General features: G+C 42.2%; 1 protein-coding gene across 1 annotated transcript; it reads right to left on the bottom strand.

Moving 5' to 3' along the window:
* Nucleotides 1-328: 328 nt before the first annotated feature.
* LOC103370431 (potassium voltage-gated channel subfamily H member 2-like) lies at nt 329-5,928 on the bottom strand (the record flags this gene model as incomplete). Its single annotated transcript, XM_008299485.1, has 5 exons — nt 5,889-5,928; nt 3,168-3,323; nt 1,539-1,752; nt 629-960; nt 329-540 (listed from the first exon to the last, which is right to left on the bottom strand). Coding segments are annotated over exons 1-5 (954 nt in total), but the record flags the coding sequence as incomplete, so codon positions are not given.
* Nucleotides 5,929-8,842: the final 2,914 nt, after the last annotated feature.

Below are 8,842 nucleotides of genomic sequence, written 5' to 3'. Positions count from 1 at the left end.
TCCTTTCTCCATTACTCTCTTAGTCAATTACCAGTAATTGGAGTGCCGCCACAACACCTTTCATCATCCTCTCATCAGAGCACAATCAATCTCATTCTCATTCACTTGAGGTGGTGTTACAAACATTATATACCCAGAAAGACTTAGAGCAAGCGGAAACTTCCAAGTTAAACAGAGGAGGGAACTGGGCACGAACACTTCTGCTGAAGTCAAAATGTGTCAGCAGCCCAGATTGCTTCAGACTGGCAAAATGCCACAAAAACAACACAAGCACCAACTTTCCTCCGTCACTGCACATCATCCACTGCACACACAGACTGTGTCCTACCTGCGTGACTTTCTCGGTGACGTTGTGTGTCCGGTCAATAAGTTTGCATGGAGCGATGATGTCCATCTCCCCAGAGGGCAGGGCGATGAGTGGGTCGGGTTTGAAATCCACAAAGTTGAGGGTGATCTGAGGGATTTTGGAAATTGTGCGGTACCTCATGAGGTCAGAGTCTGACGTGGAGTTCAGTATGTTTGACTTGCTGTTTACCGCACCTGCAAACGCAAACAATGCAACAGAGAGGTAAGACAACAAATGGGATATTACAACAAGTCCTCTGTTTGTCCAGTTCCTCTGTCTCACCAGTGCTGCTGCTGGCCGGCCGGACACTCGCTCTCCGGTTCTTTCGGTCCCAATCGGGCCTCATGGCCTCGATTTCGTCTACAGAGGAGGCGCGCCGCATGCTGTGGAAGCTTTCCCGCGAGCGGCTATGTGACAGGGAGCAGTTAGAGGCCGAGCCGTCTGGGTTGAGGCTGAGGCGGTGGTGGGGTGCTACGCAAGGTGAAGACTGGGTGAGAGGACCCACCAGGTGGGAGCCGTGATGAGCCACTGGATGATGGGGGACGGGAGGCTCCGAGCACAGTAAGGTGCGCTGGTCTTCCTGGCGGTCTTCTGGCCAACTCTGTAGAGCCGACCTAGGAAACACAAAGGGAGATTATGGGTATTCATAGGTTGTCATCAATGAACTGGCTAATTCAGGTTAAAGCAACATGAAAGCAAGTATCTGCCAAACTGCACGGCACCGGAGCAGAACACAAGGACACAATTTATTTTTAGATTTTTACCAACAACGACCTTTGACTTCACTGTAGGAGGATAAGGAACATAAGGATGTCCATCAAGTAAGAAAATAATTACACTAAAATGATGGCCTTATGAGATCATTTGGTGTTTCTCATATGATAGGATTTCACCTCTTAACAAAAAGTCAACTCTGAAAGTTAAAATTAAAACGCCTAAAATAAAAAAAAAAGGTGCCAAATATGAGTTTCATGAAAAAGATTACACACCAAAGCCAAACAAACATTCCTTGAACTTGATTCTGGCCTGATGTTTGTCGGTAAGAATCCCATGAGAAAGTTGCTTTTCTGCAGCATGCTCTAATATCTGTGTATATAGCTTTTATATAAAACCATTCATGAGTACAAAATATGTTCCACATCATCAGAAAATAAACCTTTGCTGATTCATGTCTTAACCCTGAAGCATCTACCTGCTTCCGCTGAGTTGCTCCTGGTGGTCCGGTGCTAAGGGGGGAAGGGGCAGGAACTCCCCCAGGCCTAAGGACTCGTGACTGGGGTGGTCTGGATGCAGCGGCAGCGGTGTAGCGATGGGGATGTGACCGGCCTCTGCGTCGTCCAGGGACGCTTTACTGTTGGACAAGGAGCGCAGCAGGGGAAGACGCAACTTGAAGCCTCGTGGACGACCTGGTAGAGAGGAAGAGAGAAGGCGCAGGATAAGGCTCTTAACCTACACAGTGAGAGTTGAGATTAACTACATTGAACTGTGGCGCGAATGAGAATTGCAGTAGGAAAGAAAGACAGAAAATCTGAGGACATTGTAGGTGATGGAGGTCATGCGAGGAGAGAAGGAGATTTGAAGTGGATCAGCTTTTAAAATACAGCTTCAAAAACAATCTACCACAATCTGGGACGGCGAAATTGATTGGAATTTAGTTTTAGCCACAAAGTTAAAAAAAAAAAACAACAAAAAAAAGAATATGAATAAGAGAAACATTTGATTCCAAACATTAGTGTGCCCTACTTCAGATGATTTTCCCCTCGGTTATCCCTCGGGAACATTACGTTCACAGTTTATGAAAAAAACAATTTGGTCAACATGAATACCCAGAATTTACAAAAATAAAAGCACCTAACAAAGATCAGGACCACCTGGCCTTCCTGCAAAATGGAGTGAACAAACAATCAAGGTGAACTAAAGTGATTGTCACAGGATCACTGCAGCTACCGTAAATTCTGGACGATTGAGCTCAACCGAATAATAAGCCGCAGCCACTAATTTTAAAAAGAAAACAAGTTTCATACATATATAGGCCGCACTTGTCTATAAGCTGCAGGTGTCCAAGTTGTAACATGAGATATTTACACAGAAAGATTTTTTAAACTTTTGTACATTGTTCATCTATTATGTGTGTATTTCTGTGTGTACTGCTGCTGACAACACTGTGAACCTCTCCATAAATAAAGGCGTATGTCTCATCTCATAATTTAAACTATGTACCAATACCATATACAAATACGTAAATGCTTTTCTCCGAACAGTGCCTGTAACATGGCTGGTTAAAAAAATAAAAATACAGTAGCTGACCAAGAAAAGTCATTGATCTCTATCTTCATCTTCCTCCTGCACTAAAACCACTAAAGTTGTCTTCTTCAGCGTGGAATTGAACAGCCTCAGAGTTACTTCGTCACACACTTCCTCAGTCTCTCTTCGTAAAAATCCATAAATTAGCCGCATCATTGTTTAAGCCGCAGTGTTCAAAGCGTGTGAAAAAAGTAGCGGCTTATAGTCTGGAATTTACGGTAGTCAAAGTGTAACGTAAATGAGCAGAAAAGCATTTATTGAGTTTTCCAAAAGAAAGTGTTAATTAGGTATACTAATGGCATATACTGTAGTCATACTTCACTAAGCCAATTAGAAAACATAATTAAATTAAACTTGTGGGTGTGGAAGATTAGGACATAATAGATGGAAAACCTGGACTCGGATAAAAAAGCGTGAGCAAATGTTTTCGTCCTCTTTGCAACAGTTGCTGCTGAAACACCCTGGAGAAGATGAAACATGAGCAAACATCATTAAAACATGGTTAGCTGGTAGCTACCTGTAACGAGCCAGGTGGGCAGGCGGTGGTTCAGATCCTGTTTGTGGTCTCGAAGTGTCTCGTCAGTCATGACCTCGAAGTTGAGGATAAACATGATCACCACGCCATCCTCGTTCTTCACCGGCACCACATCCACCATACACAGGATGCACTGACCTACAGGGGCAGACGGACAGATAAGACTCAGTCACACTAAATCTATTTGGTGGCACTTGTTAGCCAGGGTCTCTTACAGTACAGCAAAGTGCAATATTCCCAAACCCAATCCAACAACAGTGAATACATCTGTGATCAATGACACATGGTTGTAAAATGACCTGTAAACACCAGAACTTCCTCAGGTTTGGACCTTGGTTGTGATGATGGCAAAGGATACAGGAAGATCAGTGACCAACTCAAAATCCATGAAAACACACATTTCTAGCAGTAATCAGGAGAAATATACAACACACTACCACTAATCAGAGCTACATTGACCGTCGCCCTAAAATAACGCCATGGAAAGTGCACAACTTTCACAATATACCTCTGAAAAACTGATGAATGCATAGTCCTGACAGTCAAGAAAGGAGGTGGGAGTGTGATGATCTGAGCATGTGCATGAGTGCCAAGGCTGTCGATATACCAAAATAACTGATGACTCTCAGTCTGCAGAAACTTGGCAGATGAGGTATATTCAAACATGGTAACAATTCAAAGAGTACTGCCAAAATCAGTTTCTAAAAAAGAGCAGTATGACTTGACAAGTATGTCAGCCAACTTAAATGGAATAGAACACCTTTGGTATATTTAAAATAGAAAAGCAGAGCAATGCAGTACAACCCTGGTATCCTCCATGGTCAGTAGGATTAAATCTGTCTTAAAAAGTTAAGGTTGGACATCCAAAACATTGAAAAAATAAAAGATTTGAATCTCAGTGATGACAGATATAGTGATTGTAGTTGCAGTGAGCTCTGACTGTATGGCCTGTATTTTTATTATAGTCGATCTAAACTGTTAGTCATTCATCCATCCATCCATTATCTACATACCGCTTAATCCTCACTAGGGTCATGGGGGGCTGGAGTCTATCCCAGCTGACTCAGGGTGAAGGCAGGGGACACCCTGGACAGGTCACCGGTTTATCACAGGGCTACACTTAGAGACAGACAACCAAGCACACTCACATTCACACCTACGGACAATTTAGAATCACCAATTAACCTCAACATGTTTTTGGACTAGTGGGAGGAAGTCAGAGAACCCAGAGAGAACCCACGCTGCACGGGGAGAACATGCAAACTCCACGCAGAAAGATCCTGGTGTCCCCACTGGGACGCGAATCGGTGACCTTCTTGCTGCGAGGCAACAGTACCACCAACTGCGCCACCTTGCAGCCCCGTTAGTCATTCAACTCAGAAGTAATGCAACTATTCAGAGGTGATCCAGTTTTGAATCATTTCAGAGATATTGCACAGGTTTGAACTCACTTCTGTTATCGACTGTATATAGTTCTAGAACTCAGATGAAAACCTCCAACCCTGGTGAAGTTGTTCCAAGGAGCAGCAAAAGCACAGAAAGCAGCAAAAATGGTCTTTCACAAGCAACACAAAAGTTCAGTCTTCAATGGCGGTGTGAATGCTTCTATAACACAACTTTGTGCAGAGACACTGTCGTGTGCATTATGAACCGTCATATACACACCCATGACTGCAAACACACATACAGTACGTGAACTAATCACACACACACACTTTGTCGTTCTCTCGACTTAATAAATGTGCATCTGCGCTTAATCAGCTCACACGCTTTCTTCCATATGAGGCCGGGCACGTTCGCTAATCTGCCACTCGAGTGCTAAAACAGCTAAGTAAGCGTGAAATTAGACTACATATGACTGTAAGTGGCTGGGCTTGGACACACTGTACACACCTCCTCTGCTGGAAGTCAAAATAAGCTGCTATTCAGGTTTTGACACCCGAAATGCAAACCTTTAAAGTATCAAAACAAACACACACACACAAGGCACGATGATGGCAAATTAAAGTATGATCTGACTGAGATAAACATACAGGAGTGACGACAAATCAAGACAGGAACACAATCTGAGACCCTCTCAAAGTGGATAAACATTTGCAACATCTCCTAAGCATTAAGTGGAAATAACCTGGAGATGCAAATTTATCAGGAGTTTGTGTCCAAACTCTTTTAGCAGGCGATATATATCTGATATTTTTTGGTACAAATGAATACTGGGCCTCTGTTCAGAATAGTGAACAAGCTGCACAATCAAAGCAAGTCAACAACCATCACATATTTAGACAAAAGTGGGTTTCCAATATCGAAACTATTTCTGTCTCAGGTAAAAGTGAAATACAACTGCATTTACAGGTCAGAAAGTATATACACAGATCAAGGCCAAATCAATGAAGGTTGTCTTTTGTTTTTTTGAAGATCAAGGTATTTGAAAAAAAAAAAAGCAGATAGCATTTAAATGTCTGTAATTTTTCTTCTAAAATTACTTATGTATGTACGCAACAGCCATAACATTATGTTATACATGGTTTTAAATCTAATTTAGCCTGACATCACAACTCCGTCTCCCACTTATCATAATGACAAAACATAATACCAAGAAACAATAAAATGCATCTAGTCCGCATATCAAAATAAAGGCTTATACTCTACATCAGCTTTTAGAGAATTTAAGAAAGCTATTTAGTTTCTCGCTGTAATCCTCACGCTCATGTTTGTTTCCTCTAAACATGGACACCTTGGCCATGTCCGAATCGCTCCTCTCACATTTCCCAACATACCTGACGTGTCTTGTCTCTTACCTGGACAGTGATGGTCAGTGGCCTGGTTCCACAGCAGTTTTTTGGTGGTTAAGGAGCACTTACAGCCAGAACTGAATGCTGTACACGCCAAACTACAGTGTGTCTACTGCATGCCTGCTTCACCCACTCAACCTGCCTGCCATTCATCTCACATCATCGCTGGAGAGTGGGCCGAAATCCGATTGGACAACAGCATAATCCCAACACAGGAGGGGAAAAAAATATGAAACACGGGGAAAACTAAAGGATTACACCATCTGGCCATATCTTGCAGTGCGCATGTATGTGTGTCTGTTTGCGTTCATGCTTATATGTGAACATGTGTAGGTAGATGACCAGGCTGATGTTCATTCACAAGGTATTGGGTCATGTCCATTCATGCCTGCTTTCATTAACAGCTGTGGCACTGCATTTGCAGCTTTTTTAATTACTGAAGGTGTTGCTGCATCACGCCTAAAGCCGCTTTACAAAGCTCTGCAGGCACCTGACAAAGGAAAACACACAGATTTGTGTCATAATGTAGCATTTCCAAAGCTTTTGTCCATGTTCACACTTTTATCAAACAGGAGACAGACAGAAGCTAAAAATGACAACACAAACTAAGTCAGCAAGTATCTCTGAATCTGAGGTCGTGCGGTTTTCAGATTGACAGTATATTTTAATTTGACCAAAGAGTTTCGTCTTCAAATTACTTTGTGTTAGCTATGGCAATAATAAGAACTATTTTCTGCTTTAAGGGCTGCAGGGTGGCGCAGTTGGTAGCACTGTTGCCTCGCAGCAAGAAGGTCGCCGGTTTGTGTCCCGGTGGGGGCACCGGAATCTTTCTGTTTGCATGTTCTCCCCGTGCAGTGTGGGTTCTCTCCGGGTTCTCTGGCTTCCTCCCACACACCAAAAAAACATGTTGAGGTTAATCGGTGATCCTAAATTGTCTGTAGGTGTGAATGTGAGTGTGCTTGGTTGTCTGTCTCTAAGTGTGGCCCTGTGATAGACTGGTGACCTGTCCAGGGTGTCCCCTGCCTTCACCCTGAGTCAGCTGGGATAGACTCCAGCCCCCCACGACCCTGGTGAGGATTAAGTGGTGTATAGATAATGGATGGATTATCTGCTTTATGTTTTTACATTTTTATTAAAAATCCCATGTACAAAAAAAAATCATATCTAATAAAATCACTGCAAAGTTTTGACAAAATGTAGCTTCTATCCTGTTTTAAATGAACCTGAATGAATCATTTTTCTATGTTTGTGAGATTTCTAATACAGTATAAACTGAGAAGAGCTGACTCAGCAGTTCAGCCAGAGTCCTGACCTAATGGTAAAGAAGCCTCCAACCTCAAAGACCTGAAGATCATCACCAAGAGGAGTGGAACCAAATCCCAGTGGAGACATGAAAAAAAGCTAGCAATGAAATGCTTTGTCATAGATTACTGAGGAAAGAGAACGAATAATTATAAACACAGCACAAAATATGTATTAACAACATGAAGTAGTTGAAAGTTATCGTTAACATCTCTAACACAATTTATTAGTCATTTCCAGACAGAGGAAACCTATTGATCGAATAAAAAAAAATCACTGTGGATTAAAATGTATCATGGGTATGAATAATTTGGGGCTTAAGTGTAAGTACAGTGAATTTCATCTCTTCATCATCACCAATCTAAAAGTGGGACTGATGTAACCTGTATTATAATTACATTGTGCAGAAAACGTCAGCAAATAATGCAGGCTTTATTTTTCCAGAGAACACTTTCATAAAAAACTCAAATCTATTCAAGTCTCTCATATCACATTGTCAAACTGATTAAATTGGATTAATGGATTCCCTCACTGATTCTAATTACTGTCACATGAACGGTAATCTGAGACAGATTTCTAGCACCGGTCCTCACGGGAGGGTTTTCATTTTAGATCCCATGTTTCTATGTGGAACACGGCCTTGGACCTGACGCACAGACGACTACGCCTCAGAGGCACTTCAGCATCAGTCCCAAAGGTTGAACCAGAAGTCCCATTCTACTCTGTTGTCCAGTCTCTCAAATCAAACTGTGAAAGCAGAGAGCTGTCAGTGTGCATGTTCTGTTCTGATACAACACACAGTGATGTGTGTTTTGTGGATGACAGATGTGATTTGTAGAAACACACATATGTGCACACATACACACGCACACATGCACAATGTAGGATTAAATGTCAACAAAAGAGGATTTAACTTAAGTTGATTGTTTTAAGTCATACTGAGTATTGTCAATTCTTCTTATGAATCTGGAGCATTCACTGAGCTGTGTTTCACATCTCAGATTGTGTGTGTGTGTGTGTGTGTGTGTGTGTGTGTGTGTATCTAAGTGTGCATATAATGTACAATAATCACACTCATGCATGCATGCATTAATGCCTGAGTGCACAGTACAGTATGGTGTATGGTACCACACAGTCTGTAGACACATGCGCACATAAGTGAGTTTATCTAAGTGAGTGTGTATCAGGAAGTGTGTGTGTGTGAGTGTCCTGATTTTTGTAGAGTGGTAAAAATCAAGGATTATGCCTACATATTTTAGGAACATCAGACCTATTTGTTGTTACCGTCTACTGTAAAAGATTTCCTCCGAGAGCGTCTGAAATGAATTGAGCTCTGAGGTTAACAGGGCAAATGCCATTTCATCTAAATGCTCCGCCTGGATGTATTCCAATTCAGCGTGTTCCAGCTGATAATCTGATTCAACGTTGCTGACTTACAAAGCTCTAGGAGATTATCACAATGCGCTAAAACACATCCAAAAAAAGCACCGAGTGCAAACTGCTCATGGCGGACAGGGGATAGTCCAGCGATCACACAACACAGTGTGCTCGTCTAGAAGAATT

Source organism: Stegastes partitus, unplaced genomic scaffold (genome assembly GCF_000690725.1).
Source record: "Stegastes partitus isolate 25-593 unplaced genomic scaffold, Stegastes_partitus-1.0.2 Scaffold1423, whole genome shotgun sequence".
Lineage (NCBI taxonomy): Eukaryota > Metazoa > Chordata > Actinopteri > Pomacentridae > Stegastes > Stegastes partitus.
The sequence above is the reverse complement of the archived record's forward strand: the minus strand, read 5'-3'. Positions and strand labels throughout refer to the sequence as shown.